We start from the raw sequence: 27,562 nt of genomic DNA on the forward strand, positions 1-27,562 counted from the left end.
CGCATAAGGATGCCCAGTTTTAAGTGACATATCGCCCTTCGCTGTGTCCAGTGTGAATTGAACTGGAAAGTATAATCTAGCCAGAAATGAACCCTCCTGGGTAATAGATTACTTTGAAAAGTAGCTTATTTCATCAATTTATGCCCTGCGGTTCTTATCTTCATTTCCCTTCCAGGGACCTGTCAAACTGGTGGGTTATTGGAGTCTAGAATTAGATACGTAATAATTGTTTTGGGGTTTGTAATGCCAATTTGTTTAATAGTATTCTATCTCCAAAAGAGGGCTCTAAGAATAGTTTGGGGTTTGGACCAACGAGAGAGTTGTAGAGAGTTCTTCCAATCAAGTCGTACTCATTGGCAAGCCATTGGTACTTTAACTTGTCATCCCATGTCATTCGTTTTCCAAAACAGAACTAATTTTGATATTTTAGTTCACTTTTACAATACAAGACACAAGCAATACCTTTTAATTAATAAATTCAAACTATCTCTATTCAAAAATTCTCTCTTTTACTTTGGTCCATAATTACTGAATTCTCTTCCTCAGTAAATTTGAAATCAAAATAGTTTAAAACCTTTTAAAGCTCATTTAAAGGGCCAAGATTTGTATGGTCTACAGGAGGTCCTCGGATGGACTCCAATGTGATGCAGCATGTCCAATCGCTGTCATAGATAGCTTATTTTGATTGTTACTTTTATTGCTTTCTCTAAACGTTGTGTGTTATACGATATATATGTGATTATGTTATTTTGGGAAGATTTAATACAATTAAGTGTGTTTATTATCAATTGTTAACTTTTTATTGACTGATATGTATTGACATACACAAACAATTGAATGTTCAACTGTGTTAATAAGGATTCAATTAAATTAAGTACTCAATCCTTGATTCCTCCTTCAAATGTTAAATCTTACAGGTATTCTTTACTCCTTTCAAACGATATTCAAAAAAATCACATTGAAGATTTAACCAATCTGAACCCACTTATGCAGTTTTCTCTCTTCTCCTCTGAAACAAAAAATAACAGTTATCAATCTCGGAAAAGATAGAAAATATTATGGATATTGACTTTTAGACTGATTAAAATATATCAGGTTAAAGTAGTTACAATCTTTAGTCCTTCCCTCCTTACAGGTCGTATCCTACACTCCTGAACCACTTGTAGCGAAACAGAATGGCTTACAGAGATAACGAATCCATAGAGATGTTTGGAATTGATCTCAGAGTTTCCTCACAAATCTCATGATCCAAACTCGGGTGTTGGGTACATTTGTTGGAGATCCCAATCTTCTGAGTGAACCTTGTGCAGCTAATAAGGATAAGGTGCGTTGTTATTATTCCAGCGAGGAAACCAGGAACGTCGTATTACTCCAAAATATTCAACGTTTCTCCAGATAATATCAGGTACTTGCCTCTGGAAGCTTAGTGGTATCACAGTATTCACTTTAAGGTATCAATTAACATTCCTGCTAAAACCTATTACGTTTCAGGAGTGGTCCAGCGAGAGGAAGGATGTTCCACATGATGTGGATTCCTCTTAATGTTCATAGACAGTTAGATAAAACTAAAAAAACTCTTTTTTATTTTTCAGTTACCGACACCTGCTGGTAGTTGGAAAGGCTTGTTAAATGCAACATATTTTAGAAATAAATGTCCCCAAGCGAACAACGAGAGGGAACTGTTGGAGCTACAACAAAGGATAGGACGGAATGAAGATGTGGAAGACTGTCTTCATATTAACATTTATACTCCGCAGGTAAGTTGAGAATTTAGCTGTTTGTTTAGTTATTGTAAGGTGAAGGATGGGAAGATGGGAGGGGGAATTGTGTAATCTACATTAAGATAGCAATATGATAGGCTAGATCAATACAGAAGCAACCTAAAACGAAATTACCTCGCTAATTTTTTTCTGTTCAGCCTCATTATGTCACTCTTTGTAATCCAACTGATCCAATGCATAGGCTATAAAAAAAATTATGGTTGCCTGTAAAGTCGGTTTTACGGGCGAAGATTTTACGTGACAACGTCTTTTTCTCGGTAGAATATTTATTGATATGAATATTATTAAATTGCACAATAGGAACAAGGAATTGAATGAAAATAAGAATTGCACAAATTTTAACTATAGAATATATTTTGTTTACTAAAACATTGTACATAATTTGAAATTAATTAAAATTTGTTATTGTAAATGGTAAAGTTGAATAAAACATTTACTAAAATTGGAATTTGAAATTCTTGCTAAACACAGTTAAATTCTAACTCCGCGCGTGGTGATTGGTCGGTTTAGTTAGTTTGTTTAGTCGCACTGTTATGACAGGTTAGAGGTTATAATTTGTTATTTTAAATGTTTGACTAGCAATACGCGCTGTTTCTTCTCAATCAACTGAATTACGATTGATTGCAGAGTGATTTAAACTAATAATTTACTTAACACTATCAACATTTGTCAATAGTATGACATAACCTATAAACTCAGTTTCTCAACTTTTGTGTCAATCTAACAATTAATCAATCAATCATAGTTTACGATAATGAAATATCAGTGTACAATTATTTACCTTTATTGTTGTAGTTGTTGTAAATGACGAATCTAAGCACTCCACATTTTCACGAATAAACATAGTTATCTGCTTTATCCCGTGCGGCGGACCCACAGTTATCTGCTTTATCCCGTGCGGATTCCGTGCGGCGGACCCACTGGACGGGCATCGTAACGTTACCGGGCGTTACACTTTTTTCATGAGTGACTCCGAGCCGCAACCTAATTTAAGACGTTGTCACGTCAATAAATCCAATGCCTTCTTTTAAACTCTATGATCCAATAGAGTATATTTACAGTAGATTTATACAAGTATAGAGTAGGTTCACAAAATATCTGCACCCATTGTTTAATTTAGAAATCAAAATGTATCCTTGTGGAATACTTTAAAGATGAAAAATACCATAGAGTATAAAATATAAGTAACATATAAACAATTATAATATAATAAAGCGGGTGAAGCTGTCAACAAGGTGAGACCGTATACTTGTAACCGACCCAGATCTGTATAATATGTTTCTTTCACCCATTAGTGCACTGCCTCCTAAATATAGCTAGGATGGAAAACAATTTGTGTAAGTTATATTTTAGGTTAGAAGCTGTTGGCCTCACTGCTTTTCCCAGTAGACCATTGATGGGGTAGTACCATAGATTATATAAAACCAGTAGATGGACTGTGCCTATGTAATTACCATTAGAGCAGCTGAAACCATGTCCGCCATAGCTCCTGTTTCAAATAACTCGTGATATAGCTTACTTAGAATAAAGATAACGTTTTGAAAATTCGTTTGAATAAAGCTGATAAGTTAAGGATACTCAAATGGTACCATTTAAAAGTTAAATAACCAAAAAAGGCAAAACTGTTATATATGTTTTTAAACATGACAAGAACAAGTTAGTCGTCAGCTATATTTAGTCAATTGCTAGTTTGGTAAATATTTTAGGTTGTATAAGAGAGATTTAACTTACTAGTCGAGCGCTTCTCGATCGATATACGTACGTTACAGTTCTCTTGAGAGCCTCACATTGCGGGCTTTCATATTTTTATTATTATTTCAAATCAAATTAATGTATTAGTTTGTATTTGTACTATACCTATGGCTAGCCTACAACTTATCTTTAAAAGTTTAATAATTTCATCCAAATTAAATTGTTTATTCAATGGCTAACATTTAAGGTCAAGTACATAGTCAGGAAAAAATGGCATGGAGGGGGGAAGGTTTGTTAAGACAACTTATATTCTCTCAAAGTGGACAGAAAGCAAGGCACCATTTTGTTCCTTAAAAAGTTCTTGACCCGTATCTATGTTGAGTACGGTCTTTCAGCAGTACATGTCAGTAATACTGAATTACTTAAATAATAATCGTTTACTACAAAAATGAATTGAAACAATTGAAAATTTTGGGGGGTCCGAACCCCTTAAACCCCCTTGCTGGGTACATCCACCACCCGTTGAACCTAATTTTTCACAATTTTTAAGGATTTGTTGGTGTAACTGTTTCAGATGCCTAATAATACCTGTAGGAGTTTATTGCCCGTGATGTTCTATATACACGGTGGTAGCTTCCGAGTTGGTTCTGCTAGAGATTTTCTCCCTGACTTTCTGCTTGAAGAAGATATAGTTTTAGTTGTTATACAGTACAGGCTTGGTCCTTTAGGTAAGTACGATTGACAATATTGTGTAATGTTATAACAATTGAAATATACTTAGATCGAGTTAACTCGTTTGTTATAGGCTGATAATATTTTTAAAGTAGGAATATTTTCAATAGTGGTAGTCATGAATTCGATATAAATGATTAATTTAAATAAAAAAAGATTATTGTTGTTCATTTAACTGTTCTTATAAGATTTTCTTGAGGGAAAACATTTAAAACGTGAACACTCGTAAAAACACTCAAATTTAATCATTATTTAAAACTAATGCCTCTAAATAATTTATTTTATTGAGTTTTTAAATCATCTAAATAATAAATTAAAGCCTTGCATACAACTCAAATGTCTAATTGGGTGATTGTGGTTTTGAATATATACTAATATATTTGCTTCCAAATTATCATCACTACACCCTCGACTTTAGGACGAGTGTAACGATATTCTTTTAACATTAAAATGTCAGGGCTTCGAGTAAATACGGAAGATTCTATATTCTCAGATACAGTGAGCAAATTTAAAGTAGTTTAAAATGATATTCTTAAACTTATATACAGTGCGACAATTTAGTCTTACGACATTTATAACTGTTAAACGACTAGGGATATCACAATCAAGTTTGGCATACCACTACTAGTAATAGTAACCTACATATCTGTGTACACGGTGATCGGATGTCACATTTTGGAGACGGCTCGTCAGGGATAATAAGGAAATCTCTAACGGCAGTTTATATTGGGTTCTACATAATTTTAAAGGTCTAGTTAAACTAAAACACTAACACAAACCGGATATCAAAAGGATAATCCAGACGGAATAAATAGCTATTTATAGTTAAAAATGTTTAATACATTGTACATAAGAAATAACTAATACTGAATCTGTTTTCGAGTTGAAGGGAATGTCTGTTTGAGTGATCTTCATCACTCTAAACTTTATTTATAGTTAAAAATGATTAATACATTGTACATAAGAAATAACTAATACTGAATCTGTTTTCGAGTTGAAGGGAATGTCTGTTTGAGTGATCTTCATCACTCTAAACTTTAAAATTAGTTAACTCAATTAAGTATTTCCTTCAACTTGTAGAACCCATCATGGGCTGTTGCTTTTCTTCTTTTCCCTGGCGGGCCGTCCCCCAAAGGTGACATCCGATCACCGTGTGTATAGAAAAGTTGCTTACTATTACCAGTAACGATATGCCAAATTTGTTGTAAAAATGTTTGCCCTAAAACCTATTGTCACCCTGTGCTCCATAGAGCTATGCATATAATACTGATGGTCTCATATATGGCAATCAGTTAATGACGTTGAAATGGACGAAACATTACATTTACCAGTTCCGTGACGATTCCAAGCGAATCTTCGGACAAGTTTCGGAAGCGATTGCTGCTATTCTCATGAAGACGGTCCTCTCCCAGCCCTCCTTCTCGTCACCAAGATCGAATATAGTCATTTTGGAGATTAGTTCAGAAAATTAACTTAAAATTGGACTTAAACCATTTTGGTATATTCGTAAAACTTTAATTTAGGCTTTCTTAATACTTTAAGTTTAAAAATATATAATATATAAAGAGCTTAGAGCAAAATCACTAATCGGAGATAATAGAATTTGTTTAATCAACAAAAACGACATGATTTTCCACACGATTAATAGATAAAAAATACATTTTGGTATGAGTCTGTAGCCACTAATCTCTTGATGTACTACAAACAGACTTAAATATTGTCTCTTATTCTTATGAAGCGCTGCAGAATGGTGTTGCAATCGATATGATTGCTAAATTTCCTGCTCAAATTAAAACCCAAACGTTTTCTATGAGTTACATATTTGTAGCTAGGTTTGTGGCTTTTTGGTTTAATTCTTATCAACTAGCTTTCTGTGTCCCTCCCTCCACGGAGTGGCTATCAACAGAATCAAAACTATTAATGTCAACACTTGTGCTAACATTGAAAACCTAAATTTCTGTATTTTATCAATATGTGGGTTTTATTCGTAATTAACCTTGATACCATTTTTGTGAACATTAAGCAGAAACGACTGCTTTATGAATGGTCTTTCTTCTGAAACGTGAGTGTTGCAAATTGTAGGAGTAATTTAATGTATCACGATGTAAATGACCTTCCATTAGTAGAAAGCGAACTGCAACGCATTGTATTGAAGAGGCTCCGCCTAACTTGGATTTCCATTTAATCACCACTTCACCCTCGACTTTAGGACGAGTGTAACGAGGTTCTTTTAACATCAAACCGAGCCAGAGCTTCGAGTGAATACGGAAGATTCTACATTCTCAGATACAGTGTGTAACAGATTTAAAGTAATTTAAAATGTCCATCTTCTTTCCTATTACTCAATTAGTTAAACATCTCTTTCTCTCTCTCTCTCTCCCCCCTCTCTCTTTCTCTCCTCTCTCTCTCTCTCTCTCTCTCTCTCTCCCTCTCTCCCTCTCTATCTCTCCCCACCCTCTCACCCTCCATCTTCCCCCTCGCCCCCTCCACTCACCTCTCCTTCCTTCTTTCTTTCTTTCTCTCCCCCCTCTCTTTCTATTTCTCTCTCTCGTAACTATGATATCACTTTAGACTTCTGATAGTTACTCACTAAATTAGCGTTTTATCTTAATTTGCGAAGCCTATCACTCGATGGGCTGTAAATCTTACACTCTGTCCATTGTAGTCCGCACGATATCTCAAGAATGAACTTACCTATAGGTTTGTAATTTTGCATGAAGATTCATTTCTACACACTCAACATCGAGTTCGATGATAATGTACGTTACTATGAGATTTGGCTAAGTACCATTGAACAGTTTTACATTTGTCTCATGAATGACAATGATGGCAACGAGAAAAATCGCAGCCATTATTAAATGTATAAACTTACTGAATAAAGTCTCATAACATTTTACATAAGACGTATTATAAATTTGAAATGTTCCATACAATCTTAGCGAAGACTGTTACGCGACAGGTGTGGCACTTCTCCGTTGGTATATTATGGGCAGGGTGTAAAGGTTGTTATTTATGTATATTGTATATAGATCTTTTAATTTTCATTTAATTTAACATAGTGAATTCACAAAATGTGTCAGAAATGTAGGATGTTTCTTATTTTTCAATTTCTTACAAATACTTGTTTAGACGCTGCATTCATTCAAGAGTAATTTAAAACATTCGTATTGTTTCGAAGAGCACATTTACTAATCCAATTTCCCTATATATTATATTACCTCTGTTTATATGTTTTGTATACGTACGAAGTCGATAAAAACCTCCATTAACCAAACTACAACCTTATGAGGATTATATAACTACAGGAATTTAGATTTATTATTGATCAAAGTCACCTAAATCCTTCTTTCGTACTTCAAGATTGTATTTTATAATTTAGACTAAGATCGAAGAGAGTGTGATTCAATTTAAATGTAGGAAAATTTTAAATACAGTCGTTTTACTCAAATTAGTAAATCGACAAATTAATTGCGTTTATTGAGTTTCAACAAACACGTTGCATTGATGGAAGTTACTTAATTTTGTACTCTTTTAATTGAATCAATCTACGTATGCATATGCAGGGTTCCTTTCATTCGGTGTAGAAGAGGCCCCAGGGAACATGGGTCTGCACGACCAGCTGATGGCACTGAAGTGGACGAAGCGTTACATTCACAATTTCTGTGGTGACTCTGACCGGATCACCATCTTCGGCCAGAGCTCAGGAGCAGCTGCTGTCACCCTCATGATGGCCAGTCCTCTGGTCACGCCTGGTGAGTAGCATCCAGTACATGCTCAGTCGGAAAAAGAAAGGGCGTAATTATTTTTAGCCTCAATGGTGTAGGAGTTGATTAAAGTCACCAAAACGCTTCTTCGTTACTTCGAGGAATTCATTTTAAAGGAAGACTGAATAAAGGGTGATTAAGGTTGTGCTTGTCAGTATTGCCTAGATCGCATGAGCAACAGCGTTTCCAGTTTCACTCCACTTCCACTTACTGGGAATTAGTTATCTGTCTAGGTACAATGTATGAAGTAATATTCAAAACAATCGTTTAACTCAAATCAGCACTCCCGGAGAATGTCCACTATAACTCCCTATTGACTATTTGTGGTTGTTTTCTAAATATATCGATCAATTGGCATTAAAAGAACTCACAAACACTTTACGCGCAAACGCTGACTTACAATGGTCAACAAGTGAGTATAAAATAAACCGTTCTATAGGATCGTGGTAATATTTCTTGGCCAAGGCAGAGTCTTCTACTCCAGATCATAAAAATTTCTACCCCATTCTCCCCTCCATACTTTGTACGATACCGGGTATAAAAATAAACCATAAGTAAGTAAGTCTGGGATATCTTCTTGAAGAAATTGTTAGGAGGCGGACGCTTCTACAGGCGGTGATATCTGAAAACTGATAGTTTTTACATGGAACCCCTTTCTGTGATAAATTATTGGAACGAAAACAAACTGAAAATGTTTTACAACCCGGAGGTTTGTACTTTTATTTTACTATATAAATGCATTTCCTGAATACGCGAGACAAACATTTGAAACGATAAATCGTGTTTAAACATTGTAAAGAAGTTCCACTATTACAGTGATCTGCAATACAATCACTTTTGGTTTAAGGTATAAGACAATAGTCTTTAAAATTTTATCAACCGCCAACACATACATGTATTGGACTCTGTTGGAATAAAGATTCTTAATATAGATCTTTTTGTGATTTTACTTCAGTGTTTGATCATGTTAAGATTTTTTCATATATAATCTTCTTGAACGTTTAAATACTATTTGCGATTTTGACCGAGTGAATTAGGGATTTGGAATATTTAGAAAACTGATTACTTTTAGTTTTTTCCAGCTACCCTCAGAAATGTTGAATACTTCAAAAATAGAACCTATTGACATTTTAAGTCAATAGAGAATAAGAATAAGTTTAAGAACTAATCAGGACGTGCTCTTTTTATGTAAATACCTTTTCCCCGCTTTTTCATTCCGTACGGTATTTCAGACGGAACGTAATAAAGACTCTTTTTCATAGTGCTTCTACTATTTTTTTGTGTGTTTCTACAAGTCTATACCTAGAAACCAATATCGTTTGCTTGACGAGTGTTTCGGGTGTGAGCTTCATTCTCCTAAGTAAACAATTGACAAGGTTTAAAAAATTGTTTTAGGGCATATTGCGTGTTGTTCACTCTGTGACATAGTACAGTACAATATATTTTAGGCAATCTCTTGAAGTAATGGGAAAAGTGGGCCTAGGAGGAGTCTTAGGCAAGTGGGGTTTTCAGTGAGTGTGAGTATCCGTAATTGGTGCATTAGCATTTTTCTTATCGGTATAAAAACAAACTTTAACCAAACTATACCATATCAATAAGGAATGGTAGTGTTGGGTTTAGTGGTCCAACGATAACGGTATAAAACCACCTTACAATACTACTAACGATGTAAACTTTAATTAGTACCTTTAATTTTAGCATGGGAACGAAATAAAGGTACGACGAATCATCAAAAAGCATTTAGAATTATAAGTTATCATTAAAACAAAATATTGAAAGAACTATTTTTCCCCATATTTGAACGATCGTTTTCCCCCATATTTAGACGATGAATTGTACTTTCAATTAGTTTCCCCGCTGAAATCGTGGTGCTGATTAAAGTTTATATCGTTAGCAAAACCTAATAAATGCCAGATAAAATCTGACAGAGCCAATATGTATTCCTGTTGAACTCAGAAATGGGACACTAGTACGTGAATAAAACTCATCATACCAATTTTTTTCTTTTTACTCTAATTCACCTGGAGGCTATGGGAAAGGTTTGATGTAGTCTAGTCGTCACAATACTTGAGTGTGCTCTCTCTCTGGTGAACGCTGATGCAATGGTTTTGAATCTGCCTCATTGTAGGCTCATTTTTTGAGCTATTTGAAACATATTGATATCATTTAACTGACTAAATGTTTTTATACGCACCTACATTTTTGGAATTTCAATTTCGATTCAACTTAAGCTACACATCAGGTGTAGAGTTTTTAAGTGTTAAACTCATCTCTTGTTAATTGTGTGTGCCTAAATGACATGTAAGATTGCCCTGGCAAGTAAGCACATGTTAATATCAATAATGGACGATGTTTTATTGAGACCTGTTCCAGCGTGTAATCGTGCAAAGTGGGTCCACGCTGTGTGACTGGGCGATCGACTTCCACCCCTTGGCTCACGCCCAGACCATAGCGAGGATGTCTAATTGCGACCTGCCATCCACACGCGAGATGATCGACTGCCTCCGCAACCAGTCTGCCTTCCAGATACTGATGGCTCATTCCGACTTCTTGGTCGGTTTATATTATTATAGCATGTACGAATGATGATTGCCTAAAGGTATTTCAGCCCAATAACCTAACTGTATCTATCATGGTATCTAACATTTGGCCGATCCGGTAATTGTCAACATTTTACCTGCTTTTGTAACGAATACATTGTAACACAGAACATGTCAAATATTTATTTTACTGAGCACGAGTCTTAATGCATATATAAAAACACGTACATGGCATTTGGACATCCCAATAATGGCAGCTATTTAACAATTTTAAACAAAACTAGTATTTCATATAATTTTAAAAAGGAGCATTAACGAATAGCGAACTATAAAGTAATATATGATACAGCAGATACAATAAAAATTAACATTTAAAAAATAATAAAATTTTTTTCTTCACAAAAGCGTCTCCTTAATATGTGAAGAGGACCACCACCTTCAAATCACATATTTTATTTGATTTCTTATTGTAGTAAAATAAATTTAATTTTAAGTTATTTTTTAACTCGTAAGTAAATTAATGTAATATGTAGTTTGTCCAATTCGAAAATTGCAATTTTTCAGCGTAATCCATATTGCTGTGTGTTTAAATCATTGTTAGCATCCCACCATGATCTTTCAAATTGTACACAGCGTGACATATGCTTCCATTTAATATTTTTCTCGGACTCCTCACAGATTCCCTACAAGGGAACTGAAGAAGTCATTTATGGAATAAAAAGGCATATTTAAATCCTGCATGGATGTGTTTATTTCTATTTTTCTTACATTACACAGTTGAAAGTACTTAATCTGTTCACGTTACAGGACGTTCAGATAATCCTATTGGTCTATAACAGTATAATGTTTAATTAACTTCTTTTAATTTGATACAACCAATAATGATCAGTCAATTTTCCAACATACGTTTGTATAAAAACTAATATTGGAAAATTGTTCAAACATTATTAGTTGTATCAAATTTATAATATTTATTAAAACAATTTAACCATTATGTGTTATAGAATACTAAAATTTTTATATCGATTCTTAATGGGTTTTTGTGCTATATTTAAGTGTAAAAGTTGAGCATTTTATCCCAATTTTACCTTGTTTCGAATGTTTCATATGATTTTAATTTTTTCACTGTGTGAAGTGTATATTTGTATTTTGAGTATTGTGTAGTAAAATTACTTTTAAGGAGGAAGCCCAATTAAATTTTGAATACGGGTAGATATAATTGTTTGAGATAACAATAAACATCACAATAAAGACAATTTGTACAATGTTATGTTCCATGAGTTCGTCCGTGTGTAAAATATTTTTCTGTTTTTGTTGAATAATTTGTCATTGGTTTCTTAATGTACAATATTCTAAGAGCTTGCTCTAAAATGTTACGACTACTTTATAAATATATTTCGTCTGTGTTTGCTGAGATCTGGGGATTTCGTTATCTCGTGTGTTGTGATTGTGACATTCCCTTCCCTCGAATGATTTACATTTAAATTTTTAATGCAATATTGTTTCTAATACATGTAGACAAGACAAGATCAGAAGTACATCCTTAAATAATGTACTCTTAATTTTTTCTGAAAAAAGATTCTTTGATTTTTGCTCACACTTTATTAGTGATTACTGTATCACCATAAATGTAAATTAAGATTTACAGTCGAAAAGTGTTCTGAAACTTCAATGTCCACTTATAAAAGTGATCGCAAGTTAAAAAGTGTCTAATGAGAGAAACATAGATCATAGGGTTAAACACTATAAAGCTTTCTTGAGATATTTTTGTTACATGTGGGGTGTTATTCTACCCTTCCCCATTTGCGCTAATTTCTTATCAATCTTACTATATTTTATATCAAGAATATTAATAATGATGCACTTATTCTTAGTAAGAACGTATTTTTTCCTGAGTACCTTGATAGTAATGAATTATTCTAAATAACTTAGTATACATTTGACAAGGAACTTAGTATGATTTTGAAGATAATATCCTCATTGTGGTGAATTGTTCCTTGATGTACCAGCAACACTTCTTCAAATTAAGGGCTGAACGCTATAATGTTATAGTGATATTATAGCTTTATAGTTGAGTAACCTGGAAATTAAAAATAAGCGTCAGTAAGGTGGAGGATCGAGACCAAGAAGGTATTAAACTAATTGCAGCTTCAACACTACCAATCAATGTGGTAAAACATAGTGGATTATTAAAATATCAACTCGGTATAAATACTTTTATGGTATCAGAAAAATATATCGGACGAGAAATAAATCGGTGTATCTATAATACAATCCTTTTCTTCTGTTGTTTATTGAAGCGACTTTTTTGTTCGTATTTTTGTGTAGCAGATGTCTTTATTATAGAAACGAGCACAACAATTTATTGGGTTCAAACGATAGAAGTAATGGACCACATCACTTAGCCGTGATACAAGAAAACTTAGGTTTTTAATCCAGGGGATAGAGCCCTAATATCACACTCACAATGTTGTGAGTCGACTCTGTTTCTTAATCCTCTTCAAACTTAAATATTCCAAATATTTCGACTCAATATTTACAGATAGTAGGCCTACACTACTGTACATTGTACACAAAGAAACAATTTTTTTTCTACAGTTGTGGAGGTATTTATTCTTCAAAGAAAGTGTACACTATTATATGGTGGACATCGAACATCCGTTGTATTTAGTGCTTCTCTCTGGTGGTGCGTATTGGAACTAGTTCAGCCGTATTTGTTTATAACCCTTTTAACTGTTGTTCGACAAACACCTCAAACAGCTGTCTTTGTTTATATTATTGGAGTTATTTATGAGTTCAATTTACTGCGATATTTTGAATATTTAAACCCTACGAACGTTATATGAATCATGTTCGAATTTGTTTCTGCCTATAAATAAACTGTAGATATACAAATTCTGTCAGTGTACGGTGCAGTGTACAATTTTAGGACTGGTACTTGCCAGTGTTTATTTTACTAACCTGAAAATGGATGGCATACTTGACATGTGTGAAAGTTTCATAAAATTTTAAGAACTTTCATCGACTTTTTGTATTTTTAAATGGAGTATCCTTTTAACAATATATTACAAAAATATAGTTGTCATTTTCCTTCTGTTAGGCATTTTGTACAGTGCAGTATACATCTGATAACATTCGTGATAAGAGTGACATTTCCTTTAAATGGATGATTGTTGGTATGCAATAAAATATTTTTTGGTTGACTTAAAATTAATTGAGGTCTGAATTGAGTAAAAACTGTAGCCTACCTATAGTGTACAATGTGCCCGAGGATGTTAGAATTCCAGTTGTGATTATAACTCCAGTTTGTCGACGTTGGAATTACTATTACCAAAAGAATACTAATGGAAAGGAGAATACGTGTAAATCCAGTACAGGACAGACATTTCAACGAAGTCTTATTGTAAACCAAAACTACTACAGCGCAACCTGACGACCAGTCTAGAAATACGAGCTCATCATGCAGCGGCTAAATGGGGTGATCGCAACCGGCGGAGAGAAAGAGTGGGGATGAAGGGGCCCCTCCTGCCAACTACAGATAGTCCGTGTATTGGAATAGTGGAATGAGCAGTCCGCGCGTTCTCGCTCCGTACTCCTCTGACTTTAATTTAGTTCAGTACCTGGCAAACCTATTAAATTGTATCACTGTATTTTCAAACCCCTTTCCGTAGTTTAGTACAGCATACATATATTTAAATTACATTTGCAAAGCTGGATGTTGTGCAGCATAATTAAATTGCAGGCAATTAATCTGACAAACCTCTTAAAATGTACCTCTGTGTTTTTAGCTTCTACTTTGAGTTAAACACCTTTCAGTAATTTGGTACAACATACATATATATTACATTTTCAAAGCTGGATGCTGCAGGATGCAGTGCAATTAAATTTATTTCATTAAACCTTGATTTTACAACGTAATTAATGACAGGCAATTAATCTTGTGTCCATACAAATAAACCAATACAACGGAGTATCGAAAGACCCAAAAAGACGTAAGGAAGTCTAATGTGACAAAGTAACCTCGTTACATTCAGTGGCGTAGCTAGAAAACATTCGAGGGTGGATTAAACGTCCAGGAGGATTAAAAAGAGCCCTACTCGCAAAATTTAGAAATTTGTTTGTTATAAGTGAATTCTCAATTTAATTATATTTTTTTAATTTTCCTTAGTCACTCAAATGTGATTGTAAGCATTCATGCTTGCAATCATTTAAACTTTTCAAAAGATTCGAGACTTGTGTTCTTAGCATAGTTAAATAATGATCTTCAGGTCTCCAAAATACAAAATCAACAATTAAGTTGAGTTTTTTAATTGCATCTTTTGTATTAAAATGTAAACCAATAAAATTGTGTTGTAACAGTATATTTGGTTCATTGCATTTTCCAACTGCCTTAATCAAATAAATATAATCTGTAGGTTACATTACTATTAGTTAGAAATTATTCGATAATTGCCATGTACTATTGATCAGGTCAGCATTATAATTGCGTACGCCAGACGACACATGACACATATCAGGCTTGGTCGAAGTTGCATGCACAATTTCAAGACTATAGCTTATTTTTCATTCTCGATATACCCAACAAACAGACATAAAGAAAGTTCAATATTAATATAATTAATTCGATATAATTTCTATGTTTTGCAGATATGTTCGGATATAAAACGAGTCATTAATTCGTAATAGATAATAGAAATCAGAACCGTTCCGAACTGTGGTCGCTATCAGCCGCATGTTCAGGGTTTGTCGGCACTGCTTGGCTCTGACCAGTCAACGAATTTTCGGGATGTATCGGTACTGCTCGGCTCTACCCCCACTCTTTTTCTCCACCGGTTGCGATCACCCCATTTACCCGATGCATGAGGAGCTCGTGTCTAGAAACTACCACTAACGTCTTGTAGCACATCACTAACGCACTCTTTTCACTGGTCCTAGTTATTAATGTCAGTGAGGCGTCTGTCATATTGATTTTTATGTCAAGTATTGTGCCGGTTGTCATGCTTAAGTGATTGATGTGTGTACAATTCCAGTGTGACATATTTTCTGTAGAAGTGATGCATCTACTCGTATATGGGACCACCTTTATACAATGCTGGCTGGACTGAGTTTTAAAGGCAAGTTACTAGTTTCATAATACGCGACGTGCAGTAAATCCAATATTGTTTGCATATGACAAATAATTGTGTGTTATTGACACTGATTTGCTAAGTAGTGTTCCTACATTGGAACAGTTTGCTCACCACAAATACGTCCAAATATTTAGATAACTGGTCTACGAGACAGTTTCTGTCTCAAAAGTGCAACATTGTCGCTAAAACAACGATCACTTGCACGCAATTGATGAGGCTTTATCTACGTGATGCAGAAGATTTTCGACACTGAAAAATGGCGCTGCAGCGGCATACATACCTGAGTGGTCTGTAAAAGAGGTTAAGAACTGTGCATCATGATCAGTGGTTAGGTACAGGTTTAACCATTCATTAAGGCTAGATTTGTCTCAAAAGAAAGTGTCGAAGAAACCAACTACATCGTCTTCTCAATCCGCGTGATTTTGGCGTAGGAAGGAATCTGGTTTTCTCAGGACGTAGGGTTTCTACTAAATTTGGATCTAAAGTCTCGGATGCATTGCACTGATTTTCGAAACAACCAAATTAATTATATTCAAGGTGTCTTTGTAATAATTGTTAACTCAACGATTAATGTTCTATTCTATATAAAATGTGTCCAGAAAAGGGTGTTACAAATTTCTGTAGCTGAAATATTATTCATCATTTGAAACAAAAATGTCTCATAAACATAGGACCAAGACGACTACCCCAGCTGTAGGAACTTTTTTTGGTTATTCCTTTCGTTCCTAGTGAATTAAAATGGGTTTATGTCGTAAGTACCGATACCATTCCTATCACATCCTTCTTGTCCTAATACCATTTCATCCTTACCGAAAAAAATTGGTAGCTTATTTAATGTTTTCCTTGATTTGCAATATATGATGGGAATTATTTTTTATTGTTGACTGTTTATCATTGTCGGTTTCTAGCAGATGTCTACCTAGTGACCTTCATTTAGTGGTTTATTTATTTACATATATATTTTTATTTACAGATTGATAAGCACTTGTGGTAGTTTTTTCTTCAAAAACATCTGGCTCTTTGTTAGACAGAGGTTCTGATCAATGAGGGAAGGGCTGTGAGAGGAAATAACGGAGGAAACCACGCCATAATCGAGAAGCCCGGACCACTTAGCTACCTTGTCGAGGATCCCAGGCTGAGTTTCCAGGATGGCAGGTTTCTGAAAGTTCCCATGATGATTGGCGTCACTAAACATGAAGGGAGTTTCTTTCTGGGCAGTAAGTATCTGATACAATTGCTTACGTTTTACGTCTCAGCCAGAACAAGGTGCCCTTGTAAACGATTAGTGTTATATTCTATGTAAAAGGTGTTTAGAAAAGGATGTCACAAACCTCTGTGGCTGGCGGTATTCATAATTCCACCCAAATACATCATATAAACAAAGGTTGAGAAAGGTACCAATTAACAATTTTGTATTTTTACAACACATATTTTTCTCGGAACTAGTAAAGCTACAGATACTACACTTTTCACATGATTGTGATTAAAAGGAAGATAATTTTTAAAAAAGTTGTGGGTTTTGCTTTAATATTAAAAAATCGTACCTGTTGAAAATGTGTATTCAAATAACAAAAATTAAATATTGTTATAAAACATTTTGCAACAATATACCACTGACACATACAAGTTTAATTACAATTAGAACGGTTTTTCTTCAACGCAATCCGTAAATGTTGAAGTGAGCATAATCACTAGTTATCCCTGCATAAGCCATATGTCAAAACAACTGATGCCTCTCAACTGATACATATTTGTCATTGTAAAATGGAATCGTTTACAGTAATTTGAGGAAAAACAGAGGAAATAGACTCTAACAAGTATCAACGAGCCATTATTTCCCAGATTACAGTCCGAAAAGCAACAAGACTCCTTTCACGCAACACAGACTAAAAACTATTATTTTGAAGTGTTACATGAATTCAGTAAGAATTTTCCACTCTTTCCTTTGTCTGCGAGTTTCTAGTAAGCATTAAAAAGGACATGTTAATGACGTCTCTGTTATTCAGGAAATAGTATTAATAAGTATTAAGTAATTAAAAATAATAATGCCTATACGTATGTCGCTTATAGTAATATAATTTATTAATGTTAAACTTATAATAGTTCCTACGTCGGATATATATATATATATATATATATATATATATATATATATATATATATATATATATATATATATATGAATGTTTGTGTGTTTGTCCTTTATGGAATCGCAAAATATTAGACAGACCATTATGAAAATTTGTACGTACAGTATACGTATTTTTCCACGGAGAAGGTTTATAAGCTATGCCCATTGATGTAACCCACCACCAAGCGGCGCTGCAAAAGATAAAAGGTTTAAAAGCGCCTGCACACTATAAACTGCAATTACAAGACAGTTACGTATATTACATAGCCAAACAGTATTTGAAGGTGCTAAGTTATTATGTATATTTACATTATGTAAGATACATTTATTTCTGATTGAACTTAAAGTTTGAGTGTTAGACCACTTTATAATAAAGTACATGTACGTGCACAATGGCTATAAACATAAACAGATTTTCTTGATCGTGGCAACAAGGCAAACTCTACATCGGCGTTGTAAATATAATTCAATTAAACCAGAAGTTCACATACACGGGCATAGCTTACGAAAAGCGTGCAAAGCCGCGGAAACAGCTAGTTACCATATAAAAATAAAAACTGACATTTTATACTCCAAACGTCTTTGTTTTGTTTGGAATTCTTAAAAATGATATTCCAAAAATGGACAGAACAATATACACGGGAACAAAAATATAACTTAACATATCAAGAAAATGTCATCATCATTGCGTAGAACAAATATTTCAATGATGCATCAAGAGGTAGCCTATTTTGAATTAGATAAGAAAATTTAGTATTTGTTCCATTTTCATTTATCCAAACATATACGTGTAATATAAAATTGAAATGCGTCCCATAAAAATACCAAAACGTTTTCTAAGTCCATAGAGCATGGAAGTTTACGAATCGAAAGACACGAAGGTTTAGAATGTCATGTTTAACAAATGTAATGTATAACATATATTTGTAGCAAGCTTGTTTTTCCTTTGGGTCAGCGTGTAAATAATACAGTAAAATATTGTACCCTACAAATTAAAAAGAACACGGACTCATATATGAAAGTATTTAGAAAGTATAGGATATAACGTGTTTGCCGTTAAAATGGCAACTCAGAATAGTATAAAATTAATTTACTTTCATCTAGCATGACCATGGATTAATCATCCAAAATGTGAATGTCGAGTTTAGCTCTAGTTTACCTCCCTATTAATTGCAGCGTCTGGAACATGACGCTGTCACATACTTGACTCCTAGAGTCATGTTCGGCAGAATAAATAACAAAACGTCTGCGACGAAAAAGCTCGAAATGAACGGTACTTTGGTATTATCCGAAGGCTGGATAATACCAAAGTACCATGAACTCTTTACATCGTTTCGACATTAGAGATGCCTAGATTACAAAATATTATGTAATTTAGGTGAAGAGGCATTCTCGTTGTCTCGTCATGGACGAACATGACTCAATATTCCAGAAGTCAAGTCTGTGACAGCGCCAGATTCCAGATACTGCACAGAGGAAGATGAACTGGAGCTAAGCTCATTATTCACATCCAAATGTTCTTTAAAAATTTACCACACTGCTATGAGCAATATAGGATTTAAAATTTTGAAATTTGAGGTTTGGTACGTAGCACACACGCACTGAAAAGGGCTGCGTATAATAAACCTAGAAAGGGTTCAACTTGGTTGATCTGTTGATCGAAATGTACCTACGTACGACGTGCATATATACGCATTGGACAGTTGGGATTTTAAGGATTTCTTATTGAATGATCTTTGATGAAGTATTTAAAGTAGTTGATGAAATTCGTATTAACGAACTTGTCAAAAGAACCCTTGATAATGCATTGCTTATATGTAGACCTAAGTAATATATAACGTTTTTTTTTTCTTAGATATATACTTTCCCAAATAGCAAAGCAGTATATAGAATAATTTAAACATAATATAAATCATAATTTATATTTTTTTCTCGTTACAACGAGATTTGTACTTAGTAAATAATGTGCGTTCTCTTAGTGACGTAATACTTTAAATTTTTGGTTCTAGACATTCATGACTTCATACTGGAAAGAAATAACGCAACAAATAACACAGATTATCTGGTAAACGACTTTTTGAAAGCAACTCTCCAGTTTAGTGGTATGTATCTGATGTGTGATATATTTATTTCGAATTTACAAGTACCTGTTTGTTTTTATAACTTTTCAAACTCGCCAACTAGAATACTAAATTACAAACACAAGTTTATTACTATATTATACTCGTAGTTATTTGTGTTTAATACAAGTTGGCAGTGTTCAGGATAGTATGAAACCTTAGTAGAAAGATCGGGTTTGATTTCGTTAATGCATTTTAAAAATATTCTTATTTCTCTATTATTTGCATTAAGGTGCATGTATGTTTTTTTAATTTTGTATATCAGAAAGCAGTAGAGATTAAAACCTCCATTATTCGTACAATTATTTTTTCAGTTTCAAACCAAGAGATTAATTAATACTTTATTACTATGTCACGTTTCAAGAGGGCGTACGGTTAACTTTTTTAACTACGTATAATATTGCAAAAATTAATAAATTGTGAACAATTTCAAAGAATAATAAAAGTTGTTAAATTTGAAATAAAACTCGGTCTGTAAATAATTCATCGTTAATGATACCGTAAACATGTAAACAAAAACAATTTTGCCGTGAATTACAACACTTAAAAGCTAATGTACACATTATTCCTAGACCGTTGTATTTTTATATTTTAGGTGTCGAAACGTGTGTCGTTACATTTAGCAGCTTTTATTATTCTCTTAAAATGTTCATAATCTTATTGATTTTTACGGAATTAATATTTAAAAACTTCAGCCGTCCACCATCTTGAAACGTGATATCATAATATAACATGAATGTTTTCTTTATTTAAAACTACAAGAAATATAATTTTGCCCAATTAAAATTATTTATTTTCACTATTTAATTTCTTTATTTTCTTAAATAAAGAAATAAAACTAAAAACATATACATACAGGCAGGTGGTTAACAAAGCGTTTCTGGCCCTTGTTTACATTAAATTTATTGTTTGTCTTGAAACGAAAAACAAATTTCTAAAATATTTTCCAAAGACTTTATAAACACCCTTCATATACAACTTACTAAGAAATAAGATTTTTATGATTTACAGATTTTTCTATACACCTAAAATGCACTTAACTTAAACTACCTGTTATTAAAATAAACCTAGAATACAATATTTTTAATATTCTGTTTTAGCATTTTTATTAAATGAATTCTAAACTATGTAGGCCTAGTACATTTGAATTCAATTTAAATATATATTTGACTTTGATTACTGTATACAGTATACACGACCCAGACGATAAAACGGCAGAAATTCGCAATCATTGTATAAGAACACAGTAAGAATACATAATTTGTCTCTAACTGACTTGTTCTCTGTTGTCGGATTATTTTATATTTTATTACTCCAGTTATGAATTTAGACTTATTAAATCATGAACGTTTTTATTGCACAGGAATTGATGACACAACGGGGGCAATCACAGACGTTTTTCAAGACAAATATTTTAGAGTAGAAGAAATTGGAAATTTTACGGCAATGGTACCAGGATTGGTTGATGTGAGTAAATTTTAAGTCATGGTGACTAATGTGTTCACTGACTAGTGCGATTGTATTTATTGTTATTGCTATAACATTGTTTGTGTTAGATGTTTACTATTAATGGAATATCTAGATTCAAACACAACAGGTAAATTCGATCTATCTTGAAAAGTAGGCCAAGCAAATGGTAGCAAATTATCTGTCGGCAAATGAAAGAAACCATTATTATTATAAATGTATTTCAGAACATTAATATGTTATATTGACTTAAACTGTAGTAATAACAAAAACAATGCCAGAAATTAAAATTTATTTAATAAAAATGAGGTTATCACTAGTAGGTATCACTAGTAGCTAGTTCTATTAGGTGACGAGTAGACGGCGTTGCCATGCTAAAATGTATGACTAGCATGTAGTATGCTAGTCATAAATTTTAGCATGGCAACGCCATCTACTCGTTACCTAATAGAACTAGCTTTACCAAACATTTCTGTCATACAATCCTCATATAAATACAAGATCTATTCTCTTTCAAAAAGAAAACATTCTTGGCTATAGGTAACATTATTGTTGCAAGAAATTGATTCGTCCAAATGTTAATAGTTTTTCCGTTATCTTAAGAGCCCCAAAGGATTACAAGGTGACCCTCGCGCCTTCACGCGCAGTCCGGCTACGTGCTGTCACAGTAACGTTTCTATCTCACTTGGTAGGCCTTAGTATTTTTGTTATCATTTTTGTGGCATGTTAATAATTCTTTTATTTTTGAAATCTCCATTTTATTTCTTGAAAATAGAGTCCAAACACGGAATAGCTACGACATTCTTGACGTATTGTTACGAGAATGTAGGAAAATGTTGCGGACAGACGGGCCGACCCCGAAACAAAGGGGTAATAGATGAATGGGAGCGGACAGTGGGTCCGGCCGTCCCCGCTTCTCCTTATCGCTGTGACCTTTCTCCACTCGACTAGTGGAATGGACTTCTCCAGTTGAATGTTCTGGAATATATAAGCACTTAAGTGCCTGATGATGGAATCTTTGATTCAGAAAGGCCTTGCACAAAATAAAAATTATATTGGAAAATGTTGTATTCGTTTATACTAGTGATAGTACAATAAACCTTTTATCCAATGCTCCAAGATTCTACAATATCTTTATTGTTTTGTATTTCTTTAATTTATACTATTTATTTGCTTTATTAATAGGTGTGTATTTAAAAGGCTACGTAACTGATATTACAAAATTGAATTGATCAATGACTCCTTTATTTCTGAGATACGTCAGGATGTCATTGGCATTTCTTGTTTGGATTCTACGTTCATAACATAAATTGCAGAATTAAAATATTAAAAGAATATTACCTAATATTACCTATGTATACCTAACATAAAAAATGTAAAAAATAGTAGTTTTTCAGACTAAAGCCCAGTATTTGCATCACCTAAACTAAAGTGACTGCATACCTGTCCAGCTGGGCGTGTGACGGTGTGTGTGCGTTGGAGCATGAGGGTCACCAAATGCTCAGGGCTATGAGGCTCCAGACAAACCTTAAGTATAGCGAACGAGCTTCTTTTAACCAATTTAATAACAATGTTCAATTCCTAATATTCTATTGACGTCCTATATTTTAAAAACTTAACGTTATATTTGAAAAATTATCACCAATATAAACATCGTAAGCTTGTAAAAGTATCGGCATTAAAATATTTCTATTTACCACTAACCAGCCAGTAAAGCTCCAAAATTGGGTCAACTTTTCCTGTTGTTTTGTGGGGAATCTTATTTATAATAATTACAGGTGAATAAATTAATCAAATTATCACAGATGTTGGCATTTATAAATACAAGTAGTAAAAAATTTAATTCAAATAATTATCATCATATTTCTATCGTAGGCCTACCCATATTTCCAAATGGTTCATAATATTCATTACGGCCTTATCTTCAAAAGTTAAAATTAACCTTTCGAGCTCACGGATAGTTAGACATTGAGTGAATGTTTATTGTTGGCAAAATTCAAACATGCATATCAAGAACGTAGCCAGGAAAAGAAATTGTTGGCGGGGAGGTCCAGACAACTGATATTTTCCCGTAGTGGACAGAGAGAGTAAGGCGCTATTTTGTTCCTTAAAAATTCTTGACCCGTTCCTTTGTTGAGAATGATCTTTCAGCAGTACATGTCAGTAATACTGAATTATATAAATAATAATAGTAATTTACCAAAACAGTAATTGAAAAAATTGAAAATTTGCGAGGGGTATGTCCTTGATGCATATTTGAAAGGCTACAATTTTAAATATGTTCATTTCTGCTCATTGACAGATCTGTGGAGTAACATTGCTGAAAGCGTGTACCCTGCAGCAAGCTAGACGAAACGCTCATGTTCACTCCACCTTCCTGTATACCTTCAATTACAGGGGACAGTACACCAAGTTTGGCTATGGTGATGATGCGCATCATTATCCATTCCCTGGAGGTATCACGGAACAGATTTAGAAATAACTTTCTAAAATAGTTTTTACATGTTAAATTTTTAACATAATTGATTTTCACGAAGTATTTATTATTTATATAAACTGTAAGTTCTTAAACCATGTGTAACTACTTTATTTTTTTAATATGTGAGGATGTTTTATTATGACTTGAATTTACAAATTAAGTGTAATCTAGTGTGTTCTGTTATGTCCACATTTCTAGGGGTTGCGCACTCAAATGATCTCCTCTATCTGTTTCCGAACACTGAAGGCTCGTTGAACAGTGCGGACAGAGAAGTCGCTAAAACTGTGGTGGAACTATGGACCAGTTTTGCTTCTAATGGGCAAGTTGGGATTTTACGCTATTTTTCTACAATTTAAGATGAAACTACTTTTGGTTTTTCTATGCTGGAAAAATGTGTATTTATCTCTTATGTGCAATAAACTTCAGACCTTTATACAATACACCTGATATCCGTAGAGCTTCACTGACGTTTACTTGAGTTTTGTTTTAAATGTTTCATTTCCCAAACAATAAAATGAACACATATTACAAATAAAATTTTGTATCCATGACAACTGTATTACCAAATTTTATGTAAATATACATCTTAATGCGTAGTCAAATTTTGGCTCCGTAGTCTCTTTGGGAATTTGACTTTGCAAATATTTGAACATTTTCGTCTCTAATTATGTCAGTGGTGAAACTAGACAACTTGCCAACTCACGAAGTTCACGAAGAATTATAGAGATCAGCTTTTCTGCATCTCTTGGCTTCCATAGTATTATTAGAAATGATGTACAGATTTGAGATGTTCAGATAATGAAGGAATAAAATTTGTGTTTGAAAAGTGGATTTCAGCAGTTTTCTACAACTAAATATAAAATGGGATTTGTCTGATACAAGCTCGAGTCAAAAATGGAAGACTTTTTCTACCAGTTCTAATAAAACTAAATAATGGCACTTGCTATAAAATGCTTAAAATTTAATAAAGTGTACATCTAGAACGTAAAATCTAAACTAATAAATCGATCTAATGAGCATATTAGCATTCAAGTAGAATAGCAACAGGAAGGAGATATAGAAGGTTGCTATAAGCCTGGAAAGGCTACTATAAGCTTAATAATGATTTTATGTTGACAAGACGAAACTTGGAAACTGTTTAGCTATAGTAGGAATGGCCAAAACGCTCTAGGAATATTTTATTGTACTGCATAGAGAATTCGCAAACGTTTGTGGCATAAAGGCCATAAAGTTGTGGTTTTATTTATTGATTTAGTTCGAACCAGTATTGCACAATTTAATAAGTTGTAATTTTTATAAAACATGATTGAGAAAAGTATGACTAGGGAGGGACCTGACATTTTAGTGGCTTAGGAATGAAGAGCCTAAATGTAAATACAGTCGTATCAGTTTTCCATGTAGTTGATCTGAAGCTCTAGCCTGAAAGCTTTTTATAACTTGTTTTTAAATTTTGTTATAGAACTCCCAGCGCGCATGATTTGGAAAACGTGTGGCTTCCTATGACGTCAACCGTGGGGCCTTATCTTCGCATCGAGCAGCCCTCCTCTCTGCAAGCCAACTTCTACATGGAGTACAACATCACGGCATCCGAGGGATTGGATGTGTACATGCGGGAGTTGTCCAGTCTCTCGCCCCCCACCTGTGTCCTGTCCCGCGTTTTGTTTCTACTGACAGTATCGGTCACAGTAGTATCCTGCAGATAGACCTGGCTGTGGAGGCGGCAGTGATTTCGGACAGGTTTATTTCAGTTGTACTTAACAATGTCCCGTCACCAACAAATCACTATAGGTGATTTATGGATTCGATTACCCTTCTCCAGCAGCGAAGTACAGTTTCATTTCCATTTGCACCATGGAGTTTTACATGCAAAGTGAACATATTCTGTACATCTATTGGAAATTGAAAAGTGTCTTATTTCCTTAGATAAGTTTGGACCAAGATCCATCAAATATTTAATCTGGGAACTAATGTTTAAAAGATGAATTCGCAGTCACCACCGATGACAAAGCAGAAAAGATGGCAAGATCAGCATTAGATACTCATATATCATCCATTGAGGAGCAGTCACCTCATACTTGCTTGACTCGCTTACCTTGATATGAGCTTTGTAGCCACAGAACATGGCAATTTGTTATTTTACCACTTGCCAATTTATCACAAGTATGGTCTCGGTTCAAAAATACAATGTTAAACCGCGTTTTGTATATAAGGAAAGTGGATTTTTAGGATTCTACTTGGAACTCGTATATTAAATCACAATGTATGTATACCTGTACTATGTACAATTTTCAACTATGTATGTGTCAACTCAAATTACTTACTATACATATTTAGATAATATTGATGTGGTCAATAATGAGTTATATAAAAATAGTATTAAATCAATTGTTAACACAACTTACTTGTGGTTTATCTAAAAATTGATATTAAAACTACTGTTGTGAGTTTCAATATTTATTATAAACACAAAATGTTTACAATGCAAAACCTTAGATTATATTAATATTATAACAAAATTGATTTGCCCTGTTTAGCAATTTTTGTTTGTTACTGATATTTAATTTAAAGAAGTATATACGAGTATTATATGCCATATATTTTACATACTAATGGTATGCACACTGTTTGAAGCCGCCCTATGTTGTTTTTCTCATATTGCGTACTTCTATTTTAGACTATAATTTTTAGCGGTACCTATTGTTTTGGGAAATTAATGTGTCTATACCAAGTGTCTCAAAAGTAAATAAACACGTACTATTCTAATTAATTACAGACATTGTTTATCTAGACAATAGTTTGTTGTTTTGAAGTTGAGGGTAATAAATATTTAAAACGGCTACCGTAAATAATTATTATTCGGATGACGATATAGAAGTTATCAACCTGTGCAAATTAGCTAGACTTTATTTCCTCAAAACAAAATTCATCACATTTTTAACCTTGGTAAGAGTAAAGGATGATAGTACATTAAGTGTGGACAGGGTTACTCAAGTGCATACGGGTATATGGGCATTAATTGTTCTGTTCATAAAAAAAGACCAAGCAAATAAATTACTGGTGTCACACCTTTTCTTAAACCATTCATAAATGGCTCATCGGTGTATTGTAAAAATAAGGGTTCTCGACGCTTGGCTGTTAAAATTTGTATTCACTTTTTTTATTAACTCGTGTCAAGATCATTGTACGATTATCTCTGGAACCGTTGACTTATTTAGGATTGTGTAAATGTGTCCTACATTACAACGATACTTTCATTATTTGTAGAGGTTTTATCTGCGACATACCATAATTACGTTGTTATTGTTCCGCCAACTCTAAGTTTGTCACAAATTCTCGTAATTTGTATTCTCACAGTCGATTCAATAGAAATAGCAACAAGAAGATACTTAGTAAAGGAACTATAATTTAAATTACTACATGATTCAGTTTCAAACCACCAAGGTATGGTGTCAGTTGCTATGGTGATTGATGTATTGTTTACTATTTGGGACGCTACTAACTTTAAGTTGATTCTCAAAGAATTATAAAGTTACTGGATGTGCTTTTCTACCATTTTAGTTTATCCTCTTGTAAATCAGGGCGTATGTATTACTAAATACATACAAAACATTAACCAAACTTGTATTTTTTATTAAAATTCTCAACTTTGTTAACTGACAGTTTTCAATGAAACTGTGTAACAGGTTTATGTAAAAATAACTTGTATATTAAATTACCTCCAAATGCT

The 27,562-nt window shown here is 33.6% G+C and overlaps 1 protein-coding gene across 1 annotated transcript; it reads left to right on the plus strand.

The window, feature by feature from the left end:
• Positions 1-1,243: 1,243 nt before the first annotated feature.
• Positions 1,244-27,562, plus strand: LOC124365429 (glutactin-like). The gene is made up of 11 exons (XM_046821409.1): positions 1,244-1,324; positions 1,593-1,757; positions 4,048-4,201; positions 7,769-7,957; positions 10,332-10,522; positions 16,666-16,855; positions 19,779-19,871; positions 21,253-21,356; positions 23,659-23,812; positions 24,034-24,154; positions 25,295-27,562. The coding sequence occupies exons 1-11, from the start codon at positions 1,244-1,246 to the stop codon at positions 25,536-25,538; spliced, it is 1,686 nt and encodes a 561-aa protein (XP_046677365.1). The 3' UTR covers positions 25,539-27,562.

Source organism: Homalodisca vitripennis, chromosome 6, assembly GCF_021130785.1.
Source record: "Homalodisca vitripennis isolate AUS2020 chromosome 6, UT_GWSS_2.1, whole genome shotgun sequence".
NCBI lineage: Eukaryota > Metazoa > Arthropoda > Insecta > Hemiptera > Cicadellidae > Homalodisca > Homalodisca vitripennis.

Coding starts and splice junctions, on each gene's coding strand:
- LOC124365429 (XM_046821409.1), top strand. CDS start 1,244: ATGATCCAAACTCGGGTGTTGGGTACATTTGTTGGAGATCCCAATCTT. Junction 7,958..10,331: donor CAGTCCTCTGGTCACGCCTG/GTGAGTAGCATC, acceptor TGTTTTATTGAG/ACCTGTTCCAGCGTGTAATC. Junction 23,813..24,033: donor TCATTATCCATTCCCTGGAG/GTATCACGGAAC, acceptor CCACATTTCTAG/GGGTTGCGCACTCAAATGAT.